The 26,654-nt window shown below is 43.0% G+C and overlaps 2 protein-coding genes across 19 annotated transcripts in view; one reads left to right on the top strand and one right to left on the bottom strand.

Moving 5' to 3' along the window:
- Positions 1–15,909, top strand: part of EVPL (envoplakin) — a 41,634-nt gene extending 25,725 nt beyond the window's left edge. For both annotated transcript variants that reach the window (XM_080993547.1, XM_080993548.1), the window contains exons 11-24: positions 247–342; positions 1,743–1,868; positions 2,745–2,891; positions 4,112–4,266; positions 6,506–6,603; positions 6,878–7,059; positions 7,982–8,160; positions 8,370–8,508; positions 8,935–9,128; positions 9,940–10,090; positions 10,387–10,470; positions 10,569–10,679; positions 11,369–11,461; positions 11,936–15,909. In XM_080993547.1, coding sequence (XP_080849673.1) covers positions 247–342; positions 1,743–1,868; positions 2,745–2,891; positions 4,112–4,266; positions 6,506–6,603; positions 6,878–7,059; positions 7,982–8,160; positions 8,370–8,508; positions 8,935–9,128; positions 9,940–10,090; positions 10,387–10,470; positions 10,569–10,679; positions 11,369–11,461; positions 11,936–15,352 — 5,172 coding nt within the window. In that variant the 3' untranslated portion in view covers positions 15,353–15,909. The remainder of the gene's footprint in view (positions 1–246; positions 343–1,742; positions 1,869–2,744; positions 2,892–4,111; positions 4,267–6,505; positions 6,604–6,877; positions 7,060–7,981; positions 8,161–8,369; positions 8,509–8,934; positions 9,129–9,939; positions 10,091–10,386; positions 10,471–10,568; positions 10,680–11,368; positions 11,462–11,935) is intronic.
- Positions 15,910–16,352: 443 nt separating this feature from the next.
- CDK3 (cyclin dependent kinase 3) lies at positions 16,353–26,303 on the bottom strand. 17 transcript variants are annotated; one of them, XM_080994005.1, is made up of 8 exons: positions 25,730–26,303; positions 24,378–24,526; positions 23,583–23,660; positions 22,014–22,134; positions 21,124–21,294; positions 20,196–20,297; positions 17,912–18,115; positions 16,353–17,611 (listed from the first exon to the last, which is right to left on the bottom strand). In XM_080994005.1, the coding sequence occupies exons 2-8, from the start codon at positions 24,503–24,505 to the stop codon at positions 17,486–17,488; spliced, it is 930 nt and encodes a 309-aa protein (XP_080850131.1). In that variant the 5' UTR covers positions 24,506–24,526; positions 25,730–26,303; the 3' UTR covers positions 16,353–17,485. The 17 variants fall into 17 exon arrangements, with proteins under 17 accessions (XP_080850131.1, XP_080850124.1, XP_080850118.1 ...); XM_080993998.1 differs by having other exon boundaries at positions 24,476–24,526; XM_080993992.1 differs by having other exon boundaries at positions 24,378–24,523.
- Between the last annotated feature and the right edge of the window lie 351 nt (positions 26,304–26,654).

Genomic DNA, 26,654 nt, shown 5'->3' with positions numbered 1-26,654 from the left:
CTCTGATCCAGACCTTATAGAAACTGATACGTTCACATGATACAAAGCAAATGTGTTGATTTCCCTCTCTCAGATTTTGAACAGCATATTATCTTTCCCCTGTAATATTATTTCCTTTGTTGTGTGGATTCAGCAGCCTACAGCTACATACTTCTGTCAGTTTGGGGGTTAACAGAAAAGAAACTCAGTGGAAAACCATGACGCTAGATGGAGAATGACATGAGAACTATTTCTTTTCCACTGCAGGCTCATCAGGAAGCGCTTAAGAATGAGTGGCAGAATCTTCTCTACTTGTGCATCTGCCAAGAGAACCATCTGAAGAACATAGAGAACTACAGAAAGGTAGATTGTGGGAGGGTACTAGAAGGTGGTATATGAGGGACCCCAGGGATCTCAAATCTTCATGATCATGTGTAGAAACTTTTAAAATATTTAGGCAGTTTCCTAAGGGCAGGCAGACAAAGTTCACATGAAACTCAGTGATCAGAAGGTACACCTTCAGCACTTTGAACTCCTTGCGCCTTCGTCATCTCATGGATCCCTCCTCACCCATAACTTAGAAAGATTCCATGTTCAGAGTCTGAAAGCATTTGTTTGTCTAGTATGCCCATAGAATTGTAGCGTTGTAGAGTTGGAAGGGACCCTAAAGGTCATCTCATCCAACTCCCTGCAATACATGTTGCATTTGTTTTTGCAGAAAATCTCTTAATTTCATAGGGCTCGATTCAGATTTTTTGTGAGCAGTCCTTCTCCCTGTGCCCCATCAAAGCTGCTCTAGAACTGCCTCCAAAGCAGCAGTGCAAGGGGTTCTGGGGTGGGGGAGCAAAGGTTAACAAAAATCACCCTTGCCCACTCTCTTCCTCCTGTCAGAGCCACTGCTAGATCTGAGTCCATTCCACAAACAGAAGCGGACCTTCCATTTGTGGAAAGGCAGGTCTGAATCTAACGTAGTCCTTTTAACACTCTTTGAATCCCTTTTTTGGGGGGGGGGGTTAAAAAAGAGATTTCCTACTGCATTGCTATTGAAATTTCTATTTCATCCTTCGGACACATTCCTAGGGCAGCTTACAAAGAATCAAAATGCAATACCATGCAAGTGATTAAAGCCATTGCCACTTGCAAACAACGTATTAAAAGCAGCAAAATCTAAAGCAGCAGCATGCATTCGCCAGCAGATATAAAAACCATTACACAACCTTAGAAAATATAGAGCTCTTCACCTGGTGCTGGAAGGTCATAAAAGTAAGTGGCAGGCAAGCTTTCCTGGGAAGAGCATTACAGAATATGGGAGGCACCATGGCAGCGACTATTGCCCAATGTTCATCTGCCACTCCTGATATGGAGGAAAACCTGTAGAAGAGTCTCTGTGCAAGATCTTGGTATTGATAGAATTAGGGCATGTTTCCAACATTTTTAATGCTTTAGCACTAAACCAAATGCATAGAGGCAAAAGTCATGGCCACATAGTACTGGGTCACATGACTGTTAAGGTCTTAATGCAGGCCCCAATCACACCAGTGGGCAGCACACGGAAAACTAGTGGAAGCAGCCAAACTCTGGAGCCCTGAAGCTTGCACTGTCCTGATAGGATGAGGCTATATAGTTAAAGTTTGGCAAAAACAGCAACATGAACATTCTGCTATAGGAGCACAGCAGCAGAAGTTAGCAGGGTCTAAATTTCATGGTCAAAGTACATTTCTCTGACTGTTTTGCTACTGCTCTTCTCTCTTTTTTGTATTTAGTTCTATGACGATGCTGATGCTGTGAGCCATTCGCTAAACAAGCTGAACAATGACCTTGATACGAAATACAGCACGTTCAACAAGGACAGCCCGGGAGTGGTGTCTGATTTATTCCTTCAGCTGGAAGTGAGAACCACAAGGGGGAATGGGGACGTGATTTCAACAAGTTCTTACGTTTTAATTACTGGCCTGGAGCAACCGTGCCTCTCCAGGATTATTGCAGCAACCAAATCTAATTATTTTTATGGCTTCATCTAAATTCAGTTAGGTGCCAGAGCCTGGGAGTTATAAATTGGACAAGTGGACTTGATTCACTTCATTAAATCGAGTGAAGAGAAGCTAAGATAAGAGGGGAAAGGAGGAGGTGAGGGAAGATGAGTTGCTGGGGGGGAACTGCACCCAGTCCCTGTGCCTTGTGACTGGGTTCTCTCCCAGAAGGCTTTGCTCCCCAGATAATAATTAATAAAACACAGAAGTTCTGTTCAGATGAAGATTATGGATGAAGGGCTGACCTGGGTTGAGCAGTGAGATCATGTGCCTTTTGAAAAGTTCCTGATTGTGCAGTATGTGTACAAATTGTGCATGCACAAGCTCTTTTAGACCTTCAGATTAATGTGCATTTTAGGAATGGAGACAGCAAACATGATCCAAGTCCCCCTTCCATGCTTTCTTCTGAATGTGTGAACAGAACAAAAGTCATTGTGCCATCAACATCCTCAAAATTAGGGTCTCCAGCCCCATCAACATCCAGCCCACACAACTTACAGGCCATCAAGCCAAATGCTTCCCCTTCACTATGAATGGCAGAGCACCAGGAGCTTGTTAACTAGCCTAGATCTTTGAAAACAGGAACATTGTCATCTACCTAGCAGGCCAATGTATAGGGCTGATGGGCTTTGCATGGCTTAGTGGACCACAAGTTGTTCTGGTCCTGCTCTAGGCTGCGTTATTTGCCCAAAATACACACCACCTCTGAACTCTCGCCTCCTCTTTCCTGTCTAGAACGATGAGAAGTCTGTGAAACAAGCTGAGAGGAGCACTGCTGAACTGAAAAGGAGGAGCAAGGAGATTAGCCCTTTGAAACTCCGCAGACTCCAACCCTCCCAGCCAATTACTGTGACTACAATCTGTGACTGGGATTTGGGCGATGTAAGAAAATGGCCTTGTCATATCATATGTGATGGAAACTGATTATTCTGAAATTGTGTACCGTGTACCTCACTGTGGTTTCTGAAGAGTTTGCTTTAATCTCCTTTTTGCTGCTACTTCTACATCAAATCAAGCAGAAAGAAAAGCAGCGGTGAAGTATTTGGGTGCCATGTTTGAAAAAGGAACAGTGTGGTATGAGAGTTCTCTATGCCCAGATATCCCTAAAACAGTGCAACAACCAATCTGTTGTTGTTGTTTAGTTGTTTAGTCGTGTCCGACTCTTCGTGACCCCATGGACCAGAGCACGCCAGGCACTCCTGTCTTCCACTGCCTTCCACAGTTTGGTCAAACTCATGCTGGTAGCTTCGAGAACACTATCCAACCATCTCGTCCTCTGTCGTCCCCTTCTCCTTTCCCAACATCAGGGTCTTTTCCAGGGAGTCTTCTCTTCTCATGAGGTGGCCAAAGTATTGGAGCCTCAGCTTCACAATCTGTCATTCCAGTGAGCACTGAGGGCTGATTTCCTTAAGAATAGAGAGGTTTGATCTTCTTGCAGTCCATGGGACTCTCAAGAGTCTCCTCCAGCACCATAATTCAAAAGCATCAATTCTTTAGCGATCAGCCTTCTTTATGGTCCAGCTCTCACTTCCATACATCACTAACCAATCTGTAGCACACCACAAACAGTGAGCAGGTGTGACACCACACAATTGACCCATTTATTGTAGGACATACCATGGAATGGAGTGGCAGAGTTTAAGGGAAATCACTGTATATAGCATTCCACCCATTTGGGGCTAGTAGGATAAAGTTATCAATGACCACTAGTCATGGTGGGTGTATACCATCTTCAGAATCAAAGATAGTGTATCTGAATATTGGAATTATGGACAGGAGAGGGATTTTACTCTAATGCCCTGTTTATGGGCTTTCCAGAGGCATCTGGTTGGCCACTATGGGATTTAAGATGCTGGTGTAGATAGGCCTTTGGTTTGATCCAGCAGCAGGGCTCTTCTCTTCTTAGTAACGGCACCAAATGTGTACATGTACACACATCTAAAATAGACCCAGGGCACCTCTGAGCTGCAGTAATGAAGAACAACATTTTGTGACATCTGAACAATGTCTTGAGTTTGTTTTTCTGGCAAAGGGTGGCTATATTTGAAATTCTCAAAACCAAAACTTTCCTTCTGTCTTCCTTCTGTCTTCCTTCCTTCCAGGGGCGGCTCGAGATGGGTGAGAAGTATATGCTGCATGACAACAGCAACCAGGAAAACTGGGTTGTGCAGAATGCCAGTAGAGAGACTAAGGTAGCACCTGCTGTTTGCTTTTCCATCCCCCCTCCAGATCTAGAGGCCATAGAGAGAGTTAACAGGTGAGTACAAAGCTTTTTCTCTCTGTCTCATGAGTATACCACTAGTGGTACACATGCCACAAACAATAGGAACATATTTTCTATCTATTCAATACTGGTGATTTTTAAAAATGGGTGAATATGGGTTTTATTTGTATTTATTTATAAAACTATTTCTATAATGCCATATCATAAAATATTAGGGCAGTATAGAACACGAAACACCTTTAAAAACGATGGGGTTGAACCATGGTTTTGGAAATTGTCCCATATCAGAGGTTCTTCTCTATAAAAGAGGTTTAATGGCATTCCATCATGCGGGTATTATGTCTGCATGTGCTGGGGAGCTGCAAAAGATCTGGTTCATGATGATAGCGAAATGTTGCTGGATGGAAACGGTTTTCAGGCTCCCATATGCCTGTTGCTTAAGGTGCGGGTTTTGTGGTATCATGTTGCCTCTACACATAGACTTTCCATAATCACTTGGAGAATTGTTGTTGTTTTTACGATCAAGTGGTGTATAATGTTGACAGCAATTCATGCAGGGTGCTGCATCAGTAGTCACCCCATAAAGCTTTCATGTTACCAAGCATGAGTGTCCTGCCAGTGGAACTTGTACATCTACATATGCTAAAAATGTGATTATAGTCACCCCTGAGAATCAGCCTTAAGACAGTGGTGCATAGTTAGGAGGGGCATCATGGCAGCAATTTCCCTTTTCTCTTGTTCATTTTTCCTCCCCAAAATACACACTATTCATGTCGTTTGTTGCTTAGGAGACTCTCGGAAACAGGAATTTTAATTAGTTTATGTCCTTCCAGCTCTTTAACAAATTGCCACCTCTCCCACTGAAGGCTCTGCAAATATGTGCTATCTTTTCTAATTAGTGCTCTTTCTTTTTTTGGTATTATCAGGATACCACATTTACTCCAAAAAGTGCAGACAACCACCTAATCTAAGACTGATCTTTGTAAAGCATTAAGGGAACAGTTTTCCAAGTAGAGATATTTATGAAGCTAAAACAGCATAATCTATGCTCAAGAGGGGGGAGGTACCAGAAAGGCTGAGGAAACCCGTGTTTGCAGAAGTACAAAAAAAAATTGAGAGAAAGGTCTCAGGGCGAGAACCCCAAATCAGTTCAATGAGCACACTCAGTGGGGACAGAATGTGGCCTGGCTGTTTGGGGGTGGGGATAGAGTATCCAGGGCATGGCTGGTTGGCCTGCACACGGAATAAGTCCACTAAGGAGAGACCGGCAATGGATTGGGTAATAGATTGTCTCAAACCCATGAGCCTCTTTGCTTGCTTAGAGGATGGAAAATAGCAAGCAGGCAGCAGCCAATTTGTGTGGGGATTCCTTTCCTGAGCCCTGCGCATGTTGGTGGAGCACACATAAGCCCGCCCCTCCCCTGGCTCCGTCCCCATTCTGCCCTTTTCCAGGTCCAAAAGTCCTGCACATTGGTGGTTGTGCGTCAATTGGACATGCACAAAATGGTTGCTGCCTCTGTGTGTGTGTGTATATATGTGTGTGTGTGTGTATTATAATAATATGCACTGGACAGAGGGCGGTAGAAGCAGGAGTGCCAGCTTGGCCCCACAACTGTGGGTGCCTGGGGCCACGGGTGCCATGCAGTGTGCATGGCCCTGGCGCCAAAATTTGTGGGTGCCCAGCCCCTTCATGGGGAATTTTGTGGGTGCTCAAGCACCCAGGATATAACTATAAATTGGTGCAACAATACACACCCTAGAAAGTACCCGTTGGTCTTTGTCAAAGTAGAAGCTGATGAGAAAGTGTCTTCTGAGAAATCTCTAGCAGAAATCGAATCATGGGGTACTTAAGCAGCATGGGATCACTTCTGTGTGGATGCTACACACAGCTCAGCTAACATTGATAGGAAGCAATCTCACAGGTCAGGCAACTAATGTAGTCACTTACCATGTCAACTACCCGCCTGCAAGCTAGTTTTCCTGCAGATGTGGCTAGAGCAGCATGGGAAGCAGCAATACAAAAGCAGCTCTGATTTTAAAATTTCACTTTATTTTTACTGTTTGGTTTTATATACGATTGTCATAAATTTCTCTGATATTTATTTATTTATCAACAATTATTTCAATATAAATACTTGATATGGAATAAAATGACCTGATTAATGCCCCACTAGAAAAAGGCAGTCTCTCTGAGCATGCCTCGTGTACATGGCAAGTGTTGTAGGGAAGCCCTGTGCTGTGAATAACTTTGACTTCCTCCTGTCGTGTTCAGGCTGGAAGGTGAGCTGAGCGCAGTGAAGCAGAGGAGAGCTACAGTCCAGAACACCTTGAAAAGCAGCCACAGGGAACCAGTTAAATCCAGCCACCAGGGTATGTCAGCATTTCAGCCGTTCTCTAAGGGGAAATTGCAATACCACTGTGGCGTGACGGGTTGGTTAAGGTGCTCACCTCTTCCCCATGGGCCTTCAAGTTGTCCAGTCTCTGCTTGTGCAGGAATCCATAAGGATCAGAGATCCTAGGGGAAGGCTTAACTTACAGGGTGGGTGTGGAAGAAGATGAACAGGAGGCATTTAGGCATAGCAGTTATCCCCATGGACAAATGCAAATATCTGCATGCTTTAGTGAATAATACTTGTCATTTCAGTTCCAGTCAGAAGCACCACTGTGGCCCAGGATGATCCCCAAGCCAGCCAGTTGCTTCATAAATTGGATAATGTTGGTGGTAACTTGGACCAAGTCAAGAATGAGATTTTTAGCCGCCTGAGGTCTCCACTAAACCACAGTGACCCTGTAGAGGACCTTACTCAACGTATCAGAGAGCAGGAGGCAAGTCCCCCTCCCCTTATTTTTGGTAAAGTGGCAGGAGGTAAGTTTTGACTGCTCACTTGTGCCTCTGATAAGCCTGTTCATATTCTGAGAGAATGAACACCTTCACGGAGCAGAGAGGTTTCTACTGCTGTTTTACTGCCTGTACATTTTATGTCTACTTTGCAAGACTAACTGGGATGGACCCACTGACAGTCCTGATAAACAGGGGGTGGGGGGGAGGCTCTCTCATGCAACACTTGAAGCTGCTTCATTGAAAACAAGTTCCTATCCTCACCTTCCTACCCCCTCAATATTTTGTAGAATGATTTTTAGCTTGTTCTTTTTTTTTTTTTTACGGCTTTCCTCAAAGATGTGGATAAATAACTCAAATATTTGGCTACATCCATGAAGGTTCTGTGGTTGAGAGTTGCTCATGAAATAATTGCCTCAGTATTCCCAGCTATGACTGGTGACCTAACTCCACTGAGCTGGAAAAAGTCTTAAAGTGGTGCTAGATGCATCATTAAACCTTATAAGCCATGTAGACATGTCAATCCAATGGCTTCAAATCCACTGGTGGTGTTGAGACCTACCGTATTTTTTGCTCTATAAGACTCACTTTTTCCCTCCTAAAAAGTAAGGGGAAATGTGTGTGCGTCTTATGGAGCGAATGCAGGCTGCGCAGCTATCCCAGAAGCCAGAACAGCAAGAGGGATTGCTGCTTTCACTGTGCAGCGATCCCTCTTGCTGTTCTGGCTTCTGAGATTCAGAATATTTTTTTTCTTGTTTTCCTCCTCCAAAAACTAGGTGTGTCTTGTGGTCTGGTGCGTCTTATAGAACGAAAAATACGGTATGTCCCTAACTGGTCTCTCCATAAATGACTGTTGTATCACATTGAATTTTACTGACTGATTAAAAATAAAATCCGCCTTTATATCAGGGAACAGCAAGGAGACTTCAAGTCATAGGAGCAGAAAAGGAAGTTGCCCAGAAGGAGTGTGAGGCCTATCTTTCCAAGAAGCCTGCTGGCACCTCTGCCTCTCAGCTGCCTGTGACACTCAACAACATCAAGAACAAATACAATGATGTTAAGGTGCTCTCCAGGCTCTATGAGGAAAAGTAAGTGACTTCAGCAATATTTTGGCAGAGAATAGAACTCTGTTGCTGTGTGAAGGAGGCAGCAGCTTGCAAAATGTTTCTATGAAATCTTAAATGTTTTCACCTGGCAATATATAGCACTTTTTTTTTTTGCTTTGGTGTGGAGTTGAAGAAAACAACCTAGAAGTGAAATGTTGTCTTTTGGCATTAAAATGTCTCCCCCTCTCCAGAGCCAAAGCAGGCCTGAACCTGGAGAATCAGATAGAGAACACAGACAAGATCATCAGCACCCTTGAGGCCAAGTTATCTCATGATGGCATCATCCCAGCCTCGCCCAATGCACTGCAGGATCGTGCCAATGAACTTCAGGTGAGGGACCTCTGGAATCAGAAGGACATCGGTATAGGGTGGGATGGAACAGAGTATTTCTTTTCTTTCTGTGGGTGCTTCTGGGCCAGTGCTTCCCTTATCCCTAACCACCAGAGAATTTTATCTACCAGGCTCACTTCCAACTGAGGCTGCAACATTTTCCATTTGCTAAAACCCCAAGTGAAACTATTTATTTGTCCTTTTTTTTCTTCTCCACACATTGGTTCCATTGGTTTGCAATTAAATTACAGTATAATACCTGCTCAGCGCCACACCAGTCTCCTTCCACTTAGCAGAAACAGGCTTGGCACTTCAAGACCAAATGATCAAGGAAAGCAATCAGACTGAGATTTCGGGAGGGTTTTTTTTAATCCACAGGTTGAAATAAAATTGCTGTTCTGAATGGATGGTCTCTTTCTTTCACAGAAACTGAAGCGAGATTTGGTGAAACATGAGGACAGCTTGCTGAAGCTGAACCGCAGCCTCAAAGATGCTGAGCACAGCTGCAGTGCAGTGCAGAACAATTTTGAAGAGTACTGCGCTGATTTGCCAAGGCAGAAAAAGGAGGTCCAGCTACTTAATGACCGATATCATGCTGTTGCTGACCAGCTGGATCACCGGTAAGGAGCCAAATCCTCTCCACTGGTGGGCATGGAAAGTGTTTGTGTGTATCTGAACATCCAGCCTTGTGAGCCAACTTAATTAACAGGTCAGATTTGGAACAGGTGGCTTCCAGTCTCTCTTTGCCCTCGAAGATGATATAAAAACATATAAATACACACCAGGAATAAGAAAACAGGGGCCTCTAATGACAAAGATGCATCAATGACTACCCCCAAACTAAGAAGCTGCTCCTTCAAAGGGAGTGCAAATGGGCAATTTCCTGGAGCTTGGAACCACCCACCCATAGTGCCAGAATTTAGCTTCAGATTATTGGCCCTCATCCAGCCAATCACTGCATCTAGACACAGGTATAGGACTGACATGCCCACTTCTGATCCAGATGTTGCAGAGACATAGAGCTGAGTGTCATCTGTATTCCGAAGATACCGTGCTCCAAATCTCCACAAAACTGCTCCCAGTGGCTTCATTATAGATGCTAAATAGCATTGGGGACAAAATAGTGCCTTGCAGCATGGCTGAGATCAATGAACTATGGAAGAATGTGGAAAGCTGGTAGCTTTTTTGTAGCCGCTCTTCCCTCTCAGTGACCAGCCCATCATTTTCTATCCAGTCTCTGGCTGCTGGGTTAAAAGTTATATATATCGCATCTTCCAGAAGCAAAGCCTTGTCTTTCAACAAAAAGGAATCAGCCTGCCTCTCGTAACTTGACAGAATGCTTCCAGTCAATAAACGAGGCACTTTCCCTTAACCACAGCAGGCACAACCTGAGCTTCTGCTTCTTAATCAGTGTCTCCGTTCTTTGTGCAGGGAGAAGACTCTCCGGAACACCAGCCTCACCTACCAACAGTTCCAAAATGCCAATGAGAACCTAATGTTCTGGCTCAACAATGTTCCCAAGTACCAGGTCAAGACCACAGATGGACCCAGCCAGGTCAACTACAAGCTCCAGGCCCAGAAGGTGAGCAGTGTGGTACCTTCACCCAAAGAAAGGTCTTGCAGTTTAAAGGTCACAACACCCTCAGAAAGGGAATTGATGGCTCCTTGAGGCGGCCATTGCTAGGTCGTTCTGCATTCTTACTGTCAGACTGATGTAACCAAACTCACCACAGTGGAGGATGAGGTAACCCAGCTCACCCACCCACCTAGACTGAAAACAGGAACTTTCAGGGCAGGAACATTGTAATGCTTGTTGTTTATTAAGCACCAGGGAGACTGCTAGTGCTTTCTTGTCCTAACTGCCTTTTGCTCTTGCAGAGGCTGGCAGATGAAATCCAGAGTAAAGAATCTGACAAGGATGCTGTGGTCAACTTGTCCCAGAATGTGCAGACTGTCCTCAACGTATGTTTGCAGGGTTTCTTTCTATACGCTTTCCATTTCCTGTTGGGTGAACCAGTCTGATCTTCCTTTGACCACATCCTTTTTTCTTTTAACAACAGGAGTATGAGCTTCAGGCAGGAAAATACCGATCCTCCCTAGACCCTTCGTTGACTGCTTCTTCAGCAAAACGCCTCCGGGTGACACCACTTCAGGAGAGCATCCAAGCACAGGTGAGAGCTTGGGACCCTGGACCCTGATTTCTTTATATAAAATTTCTACCCCTCCTAACCAACTGGTTACACTCTTGAAGCAGTTTAGAAAATTTCAGAACAAAGTATTGTGGCACCATGGCAGTATATACACTACAGCCTTAATATGCAGCTAGGCTGTTCTTTTTCTCAGTTTGGATTGGTTGGGGGGGAGCATCAAAAGCAGTGCATTTCATAGGAAACTACAGGATAAATATTGATTCACAAAGCTAAAAAGAGAAAATTGTCCAGTTGCCCTAATGGCTGATAAGAGGCTTAGAATTGGCTGGTGATTATCTTCTACTTATTCCTGCAATGCAAATTCCTCTATACCTAGACTTTTCTAACACATGTATCATCACAGTGTGTCACATAAAAATAAAATAAAAGGAGAAGGATCAAGGAGTGCCTGTTTGAATGCAAGTAGAAGAGGGAAGAAAACTGACAAAGCACACTCTTACAGTTTAAAGAAAGCAAGAAATGCTCCCACTGGTAACATTCCCATTCCTGATCTCAGTTAAACAGCAGGCCCCATTTATAGTTTCCATACAGTGTTGTTTGTTCAGTACTGTAGCCTGGCAGATGTTGACAGCCTTGAACTAGAAGGGAAATGGCAGCAGGACAAAGTGATGTGGTATCTTAAAATAATGTGTTTTGCTCATTCTCTTTAGGAAAAAAACGTGACAAAGCTCTTCACCGAGACAGCTGCCCAAAACAAAGAGCAACTGAGCCGGCTGGAATTTGCCAAGAAAGTTATGGACAAGGTATATGTAAATCATATTAGGTTAAAAGATAATGCATAGATAAATAACCATAACTTTCAGTTCCTGCAATTAGCTTCTCCTGGGAGCAAATGACAAGGAAGATTTCTTGGTGTTTCATACCAAAACCTGCCAGGATACTGCCTTGAGTTGCTGTCATTCTGACATGCTCTACTGCAGGGATGGGGAACCTCAAGCCCAGGGACTGAATGTGGCCTCCAGGAATCTCTGCAGGCCACACCTCTTCTTTAGCCACACCCTTCCTCACCTCTCATCATCACTGCTACACTCCCTCAATGGGTGTGTTTGCCTGTGCAATGTTTTATCTCTGTCTTCCTCTTTATCACACTATTAAACTTGTTCGCTAGATAACTAAAGTCCTACCGCCACATATCCATATAGGCAGCAGTGTAAAAGTTTACATTGGGAGTCATTTTGGCTTGTCTTTCTAAAGATTCATTTTCTTCATTTCTGCAGAAGGAAGTAGATGAGACAGTGCACATGATGCACGAGCAGACCCAGCGGTCTGAAAACACAGCTGGGTCCCATAGAGAATCAGAAGCCCTAAAATCTCAGCTGGAAGAGGAACGGAGCAAGAAAGCCAGGGCTCAGCAGCAGCTGGAAGAGCAGAGGAGCAAACTTCTCATGCTGAAGACCCAACGGCCTATTGAAAGAGTGGAGGAGAAAGAAGTGATGGAATACTATAGGGACCCCACTTTGGAGAGTGACCTGTCCAAAATATCTAATCAAATTGAGAATGAAATTAAGAAGAGAAGGGGTCTACAGGCAGATATTGAGATAATGAACAATAAGGTCCTCCAAATGGAGAAAGATAGTAAGGTTGTTAAAGCCCAGCTGCTTACAAAAGAAATTACTAAGATAGAGAAAGACCCAAGCCTAGATGCTCAAGCAGCCAGACTCCGAGAGGAAATCAGGCACCTCCAGGAGAACTCAACTTCCTCCTCCGAACTTGAACGGCTCAGGAAAGAGCTGCACTTGCTGGAGCAGATGCAGCCAAACATCCGAGAGAAAGTGGTGCTGAAAGAGGTGGTCAAGCTGGAGAAGGACCCAGAAATGCTAAAAGCAGTCAGGACATTGCAAATGCAAATTGACGAAGACAGCTTCAAGAGGAAGTCTCTGGTGGATACAATTGCTAAACTGAAAAGCAGGACTGAAGAGCTTGAAAAGCTGATTGAAACGGCAGAACCTAAAGTCATTGTGAAGGAGGTAAAGCAAGTGGAGCAAGACCCAGAGCTTCTGAAGGAGGCATCCAAGCTTCAGACTCTCATTGATGAGGAGAGAAGCAAGAACTCATTGCTAGCAAGCCAACTGATAGAGCTGCAGAGCAAATACAGCACTGTGGAAAAGCAAAAGCCTAAAGTGGAGGTTAAAGAAAGAGTCAACGAGATATTTCGTCTTGACCCAGAAACAGAAGAGGAGATAGCACGTTTGAAGAAAGAGCTCCAAGAAGCTTCAAGAAAAAGGTCAAGGGTTGACCAAGAGGTGGAAAGAGCCCTGACTGAGCTCAAAGTCCTTAAGTCTCAGCCTCCTACTGTGGAGTTTAAAGAGGTCATTGAAGAAGTCGTGAAGATGGAAAAGAGTCCGGAGATTCTGAGAGAAATAGACAGGCTGAAACAGCAGCTGAATGACCTTGTGAATACAAATGGCAGGTCCCAAGAACAGCTGATCAGGCTACAGGGAGAGAGAGATGAGTGGAAGAGGGAAAGATCCAAGGTAGAAACCAAGCTGGTTACCAAGGAGGTTGTCCGATATGAGAAAGACCCTCTGTTGGAGAGAGAAGCTGAACGCCTCCGCCAGGAAGTACGTAATGTATCACAAAAGAGGAGAGCAACCGAAGATGCCATCTATGACCTGCAGAACAAGTACATGCTTCTGGAGAGGAGAAAACCAGAGGAAAAAGTGGTGGTCCAGGAGGTAGTTCTCACCCAGAGAGACCCAAAACTCAGAGATGAGCACAGCAGGCTAAGTAAGAGCTTGGATGATGAAGTGAGCAACCGCCGACGCCTGGAACGTGAAGTCCAGCAGCTTCGAGCTGCGGTGGAAGAGAAAGAGAAGCTGCTTAACTTCCAAGAAGACAGAAACAAAAGGCTAGCCTTGGAAAAGGAAATGCGGCAGATCACCTTGAGGATAAAGGAAATTGAGGAGAGCCCAGCCCCAGTGCAGGAAAAAATAATCACAGAGGAAGTGGTCAAGGTAGAGAAGGATCCTGTTCTTGAGCAGTCCAGCACCAACCTGCGAATTGAACTGGATAACGAAAAGGCTCAAGTATCAAGCCTGCAGAGGGAATGTAAGAAACTTCAATCCCAGATTGATGTTCTGCAAAAAACAAAGTCTCAGGAAAAAACCATCTACAAGGAAGTAATCAGAGTAGAAAAGGATAGGGTGCTAGAAAATGAGCGAGCTCGTCTCTGGGATCTGCTAAGCAGAGAGAGAACAGCCCGGCAGAATGCAGAAGAAGATATCAGGCGTCTCAAGGAGAAGATTGAAAGAGCAGAAGGCATGACGAGAACATGGTCCAAAGAAGAAGCCGATCTCCAAAGAACTCGCAATCTGACAAGGCAAGAAAAAGACAATCTTGAGAATGAATTAAACGAACTAGAAAGGCAGAAGCAACAGAAAATCCTTTTCCTTAGAGAGCAGACCAAGCTCCTGAGCCAAAGGACAGAGAATGACAGACAAAAGAAGATGCAAATTGGTCAAGAGCTTTCTTCCCTTGAAGCAGACATACTTAGAGAGAAGGATCAGATCTATGAAAAAGAGAGGGCTATCCGGGAACTCCAAACCAGAGTTAACAAGGAAGAACTGAACCATGAGACCCAGATGAGAGAAACTAACCTCTCCACAAAGATTTCTATTCTGGACCCAGAGACTGGCAAGGATATGTCACCCTATGAGGCATATAAGAGAGGCATGATAGATCGAAGTCAATATATTCAGCTGCAAGAACTAGAATGTGATTGGGAAGAAATCACAACGCTGGGACCCAAAGGCGATGTTTCTGTGCTCCTTGACAAGAAGAGTGGGAAGCAGTACTCCATTGACGATGCCCTGCGGTTTAGGAGAATCACAAAGGAAGAATACCAGCTCTACAGGGAAGGCAAGATCCCCATCTCTGAGTTTGCTCTGCTGGTAGCAGGAGAAACTAAGCAAAATTCCTCCCTTTCTATTGGTTCAATCATTTCCAAGTCTCCAGTTTCATCTCCTGTTTTCCAGCAAAAGCAGAGCTTCTTCCCTCCTGGCGCGCAGATAACCTTCTGTGATGATACCTTCCCCATTGCTGGTGTGTATGACACTACCTCCGACAACAAGTACAACATAAAGTCTGCACTTAGCAAGAAGCTGGTGGACCCAATGACTGCTCAAAAGCTTCTAGAGGCCCAAGCAGCTACTGGAGGCATTGTTGATCTTATCTCACGTGATCGATACTCTGTCCACAAAGCCATTGATAGAGGGCTGATAGACAACACCTACATGCAAAGGCTGCTGAATGCTCAGAAAGCTTTTACAGGGATTGAAGATCCAGTCACCAAGAGAAGGCTGTCTATAGGAGAGGCAGTCCAGAAAGGGTGGATGACCAAGGACAATGCCTTTCCCTATTTACAGGTCCAACATCTGACTGGAGGGCTAATAGATCCCAAGAAAACTGGCCGTATCCCAGTGCCAGAAGCTTCCCAGGCTGGCATGCTTAGTAGTGATCTGGCCATGATGCTACAAGATGAATCCAGCTATGAAAAGGATCTTGTTGACCCCATCACCAAAGAGAAGATTAATTACAAGGAAGCCATGGCTCGTTGCCGGAAAGATCCTCAAAGTGGGCTCCTTCTCCTTCCAACCACATCTGATGGATACCAGTCATATCAGTTCAGGCACTGAGAAAATAAGAAATCCTCAACAGAGCTCATATACTGTCCACAGATGAACAGAGTGCCTGGCAGTTCTAAATGGCTGTGTGCTGTTCTAGATTGCTAGTCTTACTTCACTATAACAAGGCAGCAATGCACCTTTAAGATGCCTTTCTGAAGGTAGAAGGGTTCTAATGCAGGAGTTACTGCATAGCAGTGGTTCCCAAACTTCCCCACCCCACCCCATGGACCACTTGAAAAATGTTGAGGGTTTTTGCAGATCTCTTAATGATTTATCTGCCTGTTGTAGCAATTGTGATGTGCTGTGCTAGATGATTTTTCATTGTATTTTTATAGAAATGTTGCAGGCCACCCGAATGAAGCTTATGGACCACTAGTGTGGTCCAGGGACCAGTTTGGGGAACCCCTGCTGTATACTATAGGGAAATAAATGGGATTTTAAAAATAAACCGATATGCTTGGGAAACTTTTACTCTGTGCCTTCATGGCAAGTTTAAAGGGTTGTGTATCAAGGAGCTTTGAGTTAGATGGTTGTCATGCATGCAATAAAAAAGTTAAAAGATTGAACAGGCTCCATTAGTTATCTTTTAAAAAGTTGGGACGGTTCCTGCGTGCCCATTAGGATCCTAACCATGAGTAAATCGCAACGGGCTGTGCTAAAGAATGGACCCCATAAAATGAACATTATACAACTATGGAGAACAACAGTGCAGAAGGTTACATGGGGATTCATGGCCAAAGAATACACTTTATCAGAAATCTAATGGTCGGGTCAGAGCAGGACTATGGGCAATAAAAGGCAAGCAAGACTGATGTACAACACACAGAGAACATTTCATTCCCTTGATAACCGTGAGGGCTGGAGCTCAAAATGGCAAAAGGGGTTCTAGATTCTTTCTGTATACCATGCATTCAATATAAGCAAAAATGACCGCGGTGTAAAAGATTTTCCCATCATAGGCACTCTTGTCAGTAAGGACATTTGAGAACCAGCAAGTTACATTAAAAGATTTATCAAAGCATATTTTTTTTATTTAGTGCATACAGAAACTTCTTCAATAATATTAACAGTTAATGATGAAAATGACTTAAAACATCAATAACAAGGTTTTTTAAAAAATAACCCCATAACTAGGCAGTGGCTTTGTTTCAGAGCAGGCAGAAGTACGGGACAAGTTCACTGGTTTCCCTCCAGAGCAGATTTTCAGGAAGCACACAGGAGATTGCAGGCAAAAGAGGAAATCAGTGGACATTATCTCCCCCTGCCCTTCTATCAGCAGGAGCAATCCATGAGCAGAACCCTGCTTGCAAGATCCAACCCCCATGTATTCGGCCAAGATCAGTAACTGGAGTCTATAAAATATTTATTCTTTAGCATCCTGCTCTATCTAGCTTATTCAGTGACTCTCTTGGCACATTGATGATCAAAGACTTTCACATTCTAATTAAATTAGAAATGAAAACTTGAAGGGCCCGACAGCTGCTCCAAGATTAAGAAGCCCATTCTTTAATGTGAACTGTGTTTGGACCAAGTTTTTGTCCTTTCTTGAGGGAAAAGGTAAACAAGTATGCTGATAAAGGATACAAAAAGAAACTAAAATCTGTTGTATTTCTGGGTGGTCTCATGATGTCTGGTTCTCCCACAATTTCCTCTTGAGCATGGATAGTGTGAATGCCAGCAAAAAGCTCCCATATTAATTACAGGGAGAATCAAATGACATGATATCCCCTGTCCACTGCATCGTCTGCAGGCTGTGCTGGCAGTGCCTAAGTTACTATAACCAATTTCTCTGCAATGCAATACTGAACTACAGCAAAGATAGAATAATATGTGGTTGCTGGATTAGGATTGAATTCAAATACATAGCAATCCTAAAATTTCAAATCATATTTTGCCCCATCAAATGCTTAGAGTGCCAAGTTTGTTTTCAAAGAACACAAGAGGCTGCCTTCTATTTAGAACAGTCAAAATCTATATGAATATAGCATTAACCCCACTGAAAGGCTGAGAACTTCTAAACCAGAATGAACAAGTTTCATCCTCTATAGCCATTCCAATTCCAAGCATAAGAGGCTCAGTTATTAGGAAGGGTTAATCCAGGGAACTATTGTCAGGGAAGCACACTGCAGATTTGCCTCCTTCTCATGGGCCATACCTCTCTACTACACGTTGCTCTCTGGCATCTCGTGATGGAGTCTGCCAGAAATATTGGTGGGTCAAAGCAGCTTTGGCTGAGATGCGTCTGTTGGGATCATACAGTAATAGTTGCTGCAATTAAAAGGGGGGACACAGAAATATCTCTCTTAATGGATTGATACTATGCCTATCATCCCAAAGTCAATACTAATTTTCTATTCCCAAGTATAGGCTTTGCATGCAATGGTAATGTCATGATCAAAATGGCAGAAATCACAAATCCCTATATTACCAAATACCTATATTACCAAATACACTTGAGGGTTAAGACTAAATCTCAGATTGAGGCTCTTGGCTGAAATTCTGGTTTACAACATCCCTGCCCCAAGGTTGTTTTAAAAACAAAACCCTTCATTCCAGCCTCTTTCTTACCATCAGCAAGTCTCGTCCGTCTCGGTCCAAGTTTGGAATTAACACCTTCATGTCTTTTCTCGGCCATTTTGGGAAATTCCCTTTGTAGTCCGGAAGTTGAGTCACTCCCGGCCACGATGATTCAGTAGGTGTACCAAGAGTGCGGAAAATACGGAAAAGCTGATCGATTTCGGAGTCCCCAGGAAATAAGGCTTTTCTGGTTACCTGGAGAAAGAAAAAGGATGTCTCACTCATCTATCTTTCCATAGGCACCCCTATTCTTTATCCAAGTGAAGTCCCAGGGAGAAGGAACAGAGAGAAATAAATACCTTTTAGTACAAGCCACCTGGTGCTGAAGGAGAAAGGAGAAATATACTGAACACCACACCAGATCCCCAGAAAATCATAGTGTAGATCAGGGGGAGACTTCAAGCTTGTTGGATCTCCTTTGTTTTGTACTAGAATCCCAAGATCTACCAACCAGAGCTAGGTGCAAAGACATACAGTAAACTAAAGCAAGTTCAACATGATAATATAGAACATGAAATCTAATGTTGACCCCATGCCCTATATTACAAACTTGAACTTCATTTGAACTAAAACGTCAGTCATGTTTTATTCTGCTGAGAGCTCAGGATAGAAAGACAACAAGGACAGCCATGGGGGTGGAAATCTACATAAAAACCTGAGATGCATTAATATGAAACTTTTAAAATAAAAATTGGTTTAATTGATCTTTGCAAAAGCAATTGACGTGGCTTTTCAGTATGAGCCATATGGTAGGCAAGGCTGAAGGAAGAGCCTAAATGATTAAACCTTTGCGGTTTTCAAATGTTGTAAACAGTATTAGGATAAGGGCTGCATGTCCGTTAATCGAGTGCCATGTCATCTTCATCACTTTCTTCCTATACAGCAGCAGCCTCTAGTGGCTGCTGCCACATTGCACATCTTTCTCATAGCAAGGTGTTTTTCAGGAGAAGTCAGCTAGTGTGTGTAAAAGAGGTTGAAAACTAAGGGAACGCATTGCTGATCTACCACTGATAGATCTGTTCTGATAGGAACTTAGGGAACAGCCTTATACAAGATTGTTGGTCCAGCCAGCTCAGCACTGTTGACCCTGACTGAAAGCGGCTCTCCAAGCCCTACCTGGAAGCACCAGGGACTGAACCTAGGATCCTTCTGCATGCTAGGTATATGCTCTGTCACTGAGCTGCAAGCCTTCCCCATGAGCCACAGTTCTTCTTTTCCTTATGCAGAAAGCTAGCCGCATGCAACTGGCTAAAGTTCAATCAGATACTTCCAGATGGGGGCTTAATGTTGTGAATGGAGAAATCTGAGTTAAGATGCCAGCCCATATCTTTTTAAAGCAATTGACGACAATAATGTTATGTAGGCTTTGCAATAAAATAAAATAAAAATGCATGCATAAGGAATATACATCCCTCTGGAAGCATCCTCACAGAATTGAGAGATAAATTTACCAAACCCAAATGGAAGCTACATTCCACATAATTTTTCTTCACTTTAGACTACCTGCCATGGTCACAACCTTCCTCCTCAATACAGCAGCAGCGTGAGCCTCACTATGCAATATATCTTATTTATTTGAAAGATACAGCACCCCTCAGTGCAGCTTTCAGAGCAGTGTACAAAAACCAGGTATAATGCTCAAATAAAATAAAACATTTTTAAATGGATAAAAAATTGAAAGTAAGTTTCTCCTTTACTCTGCTGTGATCAGGAAGCATGTATCTAAACAGAATCAGATGGCCACAGGAACAGCAGCAACAATCAATGCACATTTTCATGCTCATTGCAGCTTTTAACAATATCAGAGAAGGAAGTCTTATCAAAGACTCTTGAAATTTTAAAAAGGTGGTGGCAAGAATAACACATTTTGAACACTAAACTTGGTTCTGCCACACAGTAGAATTAGGAAAAAAATAAGAGCACATTGATTACATGATTTGCAGTGTCTGTTTTGGGTATTTGTAATGTTAAGAGTATACATAAACTCAGTATCACTGATTTTTATGTCATCCAGATGACACAGTGCACCAACTGCTTCTCTTGCCAAAATGCAAGTATTGATTTGAGCTTCAATACTGACTTCTGGGCTAAGGGCTCAGATTACAAATTCTCTTCAGAGAGAGTGTGTGTGAGACAAAGACAAGGGGAGCTAGGTAGCTATAAATACAAACAAGGCACACATTACCACATAAAATTTTCATAAGAAATTAACATTTTTGTGCGTCTAAAACACAGTGCACTTTACTTTTGAATCAAAAAAACTGAAGTCTATTACCATTTCTGCAAATATGCAGCCAATGCTCCAGATATCCACAGCTGTTGAGTAGAATTTACAACCTAGTAAAATTTCAGGAGCCCGATACCATAAGGTTACAACCTAGAAGGAACCACATTGAAAGCTCGACTTCAATTTATGCTTTTTATGTATTCAAATGCCTTCCCACCCTCAGTTAAAAACTTTTATGATTGAGCCCATAAACTTTTACGATCCAGTCTTTTGCAAGAAATTGTTCTCACTCAGATGAAGTCCACTAGACTGCAGCATGGCCTCTTGAATGCCAGTCAGAAAAGCAGGTGTTGCTATCCCTCCACTCACTCTCCTCCCCAACCTGCTATGAGACAAAACTAGAGTCCCACTTGTTCTTTGCTATAGCATGTGGGAGAGGAAGCTGGACAAAGGGAACTGATGGAGCAATGAGCTCAGAAGCAAGATGGCTGCATCCTCTCTTTCTGTCTCAGCGCATTTAAAAATCTAAATTCCTGGAGAGAAACCATGTTAGTCTGAGGTAGTAAAAACATACCTTCAAAATGTATAATGGCATGAACTTTTAATCTGCAGAATCTTGACCCAGAACACTAAAGGTATGGACAGTCTTTAGGTTAAGGTCTGCCAATTGCAGTTTCAATCCATAAGACTGGGTATCATAATAGCTCATTTCATGGCTACTTTTCTTCTCACTTCACATCAAATAACATAGCCAGAGCAGCACCCGGAGGGGGTCTCATGCATCTTTCAGTGTTTCAAAGGCAGGAAAATTCTACCATTGTGGAGCATCACAGCAGCACTCGGATGGTGCAAAATCTGCCTCAAAAATTGTGTTTACACAAACACACACACACCCCTTCTCAGAGGATGACTTGGAAACCTTCTTGCCTACTAACAGCACTAAGAAAGAGAAGGAAGAGATGATGACGAACATTACCTCATGAGTGTAAGTACGCAGTGGAACACCAAAGGCTCTTGCTAGGCCAAAATCAGCTAGTTTGATGGCTCCCATTTCGTTTATAAGTAAGTTCTGGGGCTTCAGATCTCTGTGGATGACTCTGTGGGAGTGACAGAAGCTTACACCTTGTAGCAGTTGATAAAGGTAGCTCTGGGGAGAAGCAAAGGTTTCAGAGATTAGTAAAAACAAACAAGCAAGCATTTTAAATGCATTATAACACTGTGACACCAGATGGTGCTGTAGAATTCCGTGTTTCAGCAACATGATTTCCCATTAAAGTACAAGGTTTACAATGCGTTTTCCTGAAACTTTTTTTTTTTTTAATGTGGCAAGATCCAGTGTAGGCATAAAGAAACCATAGGCAGCTGGTACATAATATGCCATAGTTCAACATCTCAAACAATTGCTTGCTTGCAAACAGGTTCCACATACGTTGTTAATATGTTTCTTTGAGAACAGCAGTGTGACCAGATAAGAAACTTTCCACACTCCTTGTTAGGGTAGCCAGTTTGTTTCCTGTCAGGGTTCCTATGTCTTTTTTAAATGACAGGAAGAACGCAAGGAGAAAATTCAACAGTTAAAGCTCTCCTACCCCAGCCTTTGCCTGATTTGTTATCTGTCACAGTTTTTAAAGGCACTATCAGATAGAAAGAAAGTTAAAATCTTACAGGCCCTTCTGCAATGTGAATGGCTTTTCAATGCTTCAAGGTCTAACACAGTGGTAGCTAACCTGCAGCCTGTCACATATTGCTGAACTACAACTCCCATAATCCCTGATAACTGATAATGCTGTCTGAGGCTGATGGGAGTTGAAATTCAAGAACATATTTCCTGTAAGTGACTGTGCGTATGTTTGGATAAACTTCTACCTTGACCAAACTTAAAGGCAGCTCCCCTGTACGGGACGCGTCCATGTACTTCTTAAGGTCCTGATTCAGATATTCAAAGACTAGATAGAGTTTCTTCTGACTGTGAACCACATCGAGAAGCCTGGAATAAAAATTGAATTCAGTGACTGAACATCTAGGTTTGGAAGAACTAATGCCCCTGCAGAACAAATGTATCCACCACTCCGACACACACACAAAACACACACCCTCCTTTTTTTGGCACAACAGAAGGAAGTCGGTGTGGCACAGTAGTTAGGAAGCTGGACTAAGACTGGGGAGACCCAGGATCAACTCCTCAATCAGTCATGAAGCAAATTTGGGCTTTGTCTCTCAGCCTAACCTACGCCATATGGTTGTTGTAAGAGTAATGGTAAGAGAGCAGTAGCAGCTCCATTGTTCTCCCGGCTTCCCAGTGCTGTGAGTCACTGTCATTTACCAAGAGGGAGAGGGGTGAAGCAGCAACTCACGGTGTTGAGAAGCCAGGAGAGCAACAGAGACCCATCTCCACCATCCCATAAGCCACTACTAAGAAGAGAGAGACAGAACCATGTATGCCACTCTGAGCTCCTTGGAAGAAGGATGGGATAAAAATGTAATACACAAAGCAAGTAGACAAGCCATAGAGTGAAGGAGCTTGTTTACAAAACTGCATTCTCTAGTAGCTGCCAACAGATGTCTTGCCTAAACGCTGGCTGTTGCAATGCTATTTAAATTAAACTTACTCGGCACCGAGACTCCCTTGTTGCAGTTTCGTGTTTATTTATCCCTCATTCTCTCCTGTGCTGCTCTGCAAAGAACAGCAAAGGTGCAACAAAAGACTATGAGGAACAAATTAACATTATCTGTTTTCAGATACCTGTATGCCTGCATGTTATTCGAAACAGCAAGGCAGCACACTACTAATGAGCAGGTTTACTACTGTAACTATGCTACTTTGCCTCTTAAAATGTACTTGCATGAATAGTTACTTGTAGATATGCTAGCAGACAATGTCTCTCACTCCAAGTGTCACTCTAACCTAGCCCCTGGTCCCTATGATAATGACAATGGCCTCAAGCCAGGATTATTGCCCCAGGAGGTCTCATGACCAGCCCCTCAACAATCAGACTCCAAACCTGTGAGTGGCAGCTCAAGAGTATTTTGAAAGCCACCCCAAGGCTGTTTTAGTCTCCTCAAGGTGTCTGCTGGAAAAGTTCCAAGAAAGTTGGCATAGGATTTGCAGTCTGAATTAAAAATGGCCTTATCTATTCCATGTTTCTATTAATCTAAGCAATGCTGTTATGGGTTATAGAGATGAGAACAGCTCACATCTCTAAAAGCAGCAGAAATATGAGATGGCTGGACCCTTACTGAACTAGAAGCATGGGAACCCCCTACAAAAATTTATAATTTGGCAAAATATTTGGACTTTATGATATGTATTGGTATAATTTGGAATAATCAATGTGATATAATTGGATTGTTAAATGGAAAACTTAATAAAAATTATTTTTTTAAAAAGAGAACAGCTCACATCTACACAGACACAAAGTCTAGACTTTTTCTTACCTCACTATGTTTGGATGTTTCAATTCTTTCAGCAGGGAGATTTCTCGAATTGCTGTACTGGGAACTCCTTCCGTCTCCCTGTGAAGAAAGGGATTCGGTATCAAACAATCCAATTCTTTCTGCTTTACTGGGCATCAGTGATTATTTCCACTCACATATCTTCTCTAGGGGAATGTTCATAGAGCTTGTCAGCCAAAGCAGAGAGGGAAAAGGGTGTCCCATCAATCACAAAAAAGAGAAAATGTGGAAAACTACACAGGTATAAGGTTAATATTTTAGCAACAGCAAGCATAACATATGTGAACAAGTAAGGAATAAGATATGATAATCTCAGTGCATTCTGAGTAAGGCTCTTCTACACAGGTTGAACTACAACTACTAAAATATAAAATTAAGGAGATGGCCTTTCTCCTCAAAGACTATAAGTCTTTTCTCCACCCCCTTCAATTCTGATAGTTGCTTCAATAAGAAAAGCATATCTGCACAAAATTTTAAAAGGGACAGATACATTCATGCGTCTTCACTGTCATATTTAATGGCTAAATCAGTCATTAGTCTCCATGCTTAAGGTGCTTGCAATTCTACTGTTACAGTAAGTATACTTTACATTAACAGCTGGACCCTATTTGGAACTGACCCTTATGTGAATAAATTCTGCCCATGGTTTTCCGCATATCTCTCAAATTCCACAATTTGCAATGTATTAAAATTCAAAACATAAATGCTATCAGAAAACCATTTCATGAGTTTTAAGAGTAGCCAATTCAGGGGAAAGTTAGTGAACTAGGTACTTACGAATCTAGGCGGATCTTCTTCAAAGCAACTAGCTGGCCTGTCTGTTTGTTTTTGGCTTTATATACTACCCCATAGGTGCCCTCTCCAATCTTTTCTACCTTTTGGAAGACATCTTGGAACGCATCCATTCTCTGTCTTCTTACTTGCTGCTGTAACATTTGATCAGACAATTAGGAGTAGTACTATCTGGTCATCTCTATACATCATAGCATTTTGCATGTTTCCATTCTTCCATTCACCCTACCCCTGAAAAGTAATAATAATCCATTTAAACAAATAAGCATAATGCTTAAATAACATCTTTAATAATCCCTTTCAAATGGAACACTCTCATATTCTCCAATACATTAACCTACTTAAGTTAACTGAAGGTGTCTGGCGATTACAATGACATTTACTGTTCCCTTTGTGCTATGACAGCCCAGCCCCAGGGCCAAGAAACACAATATGCATCCCCACATAATGGATGATGCCTTATTGGGATCCTGCCTTTCCTTCAAGGAGTTCAGGGTGGTATTTTGGGCTCACAGCACCATCCTATGAAGCAGATGAGCCTCAAAGGGTGTTTTGTTTCATAGCGAAAGATGTGCCCCTGACTTTCCCAGTCAAACTTTATCAACTACACCCCACAGGCCTTGTTTGTTTGCCTCAGCTGCAAAATTAAGTACAGGTTTTGTATGAGTGGAGCAGAAAACATAGGCAAATGGCACATTTTTCACTCTCTCCCCTATGGAGCAGATTGGCAATAGAGCCAGGACAGGCGAGAGGAAGGGATTCTTTACACAATGCATAATTGCATTATGGGATCCACAGCCACAATGTTTTCTAGGGTAACTGCAGATATAGGGAATATTCTTGTCCCTCCAACAAGGTTAATCAAAATATTTCTTGACTTAAGGGAGGGGGGTGTCGGGAATATTCTGAATAAGAATCCTTCTTTACATGCAATGTTCAAGAACACGGCATTGTTAAATGGAAGAGACTTACTGCACATTGTCATATTTGAGGAAGGCCTTGGGCCCAGGCCTGCCCTGACACCCAAGGAACTACTCACTAAGCCACCCCCGTTCCCACGCGAGTCACAAATTACTAATGTGATCATCTAACGGGAAAATTAAAGCTCTCGGCTCCTCAGAATGCTTCCCACCTGCTCATCTAGTCTTCCATTTGCCTCCATAACCTCCTCCCTACTGAACTACAGTGTTTCCAAGGGGTCAAAATTCACCTCACACCACCACTAAAGTGGCTTTTGCCCACTAGAGGGAGATGTTCAAATGCAAAAATGCAAATGTTACCAAATATAAGAAAACACACAGAGATCTCTTTTGGTGCTGTTTGACTAGTATACTCACAGTTTCTGCATCCCTTCCAACAGGGATATATTGTAGGAAGTTGACAGGAGCAATAACTGCAGGCTAGACTTTGGCCCTGCTTTTAAAATTTCTTGCAAGGGGGAAATGATCAAAATTGCTTAATTTGGGCAAGTTTTTCTTTGCTCACAGGCTATATTTTCTTCAGAGACTTGGTGATAGCACCGAAGCACTCGTGAGCCCCAGAGGACTTCTGTTATGAAGTGAGACTAACAGATGCAAATATCAAATACAGTAAATAAATAATATTTGGATATTCAAAGAACGCAAGGAAGGATAAAGTGGGCACGCAGCAGCCCTGCAGCCCAAATTCCCATCCCTGCTGGCTCCACCCCAACTTTTGCACATCAAAACCAGTATTATGATAGGATACTTCATGGGTTCAGCCTCTCCGTGCTTGGAAACCATGTGTATCAGGGTTCCCAATTGTGAGGAAGATTCTAAGTATATGCAGCCAAACACATTCAAAATCCCCCTTCAGACTTTCCTGTCCAACATTCAAAGTTCAGGAGAGGAGCTAGTGGGGTTGTTGACATTGGGGAAAAGGCTGGCATTCACTACCCTGAAACACTTTATTCTCCTTTGCCAGTGGAAAGCTAACCTGTGGTCTTTCACAGGTTAGTTGTATTACAACTCCCATAATTCATGGACTATAACTCCCATACTTCCTGACCATTGGCCATGCTGGCTGGGGCTGATGGAAAGAGGACCCCAACAAGACCTGGAAGGCCACAGTGGTCAATCATCCTCAGCCTTTGCATTCTCTGAAACCTTAATATGGCTGTGGTGTCTAGCCAAACAGATTCTGCTAGTTTTAGTTAGGCAGTATTTAGAGCTAGAAAAAGTATGTAACCATTCTTCAAGTATAGGATGAATAACACATTTCTCCTACCTCGCCCCCAGCCTT

The sequence above is a fragment of the Podarcis pityusensis genome, assembly GCF_964106645.2.
Source record: "Podarcis pityusensis genome assembly, chromosome: 2".
NCBI classification, from domain to species: domain Eukaryota; kingdom Metazoa; phylum Chordata; class Lepidosauria; order Squamata; family Lacertidae; genus Podarcis; species Podarcis pityusensis.
The sequence above is the reverse complement of the archived record's forward strand: the minus strand, read 5'-3'. Positions and strand labels throughout refer to the sequence as shown.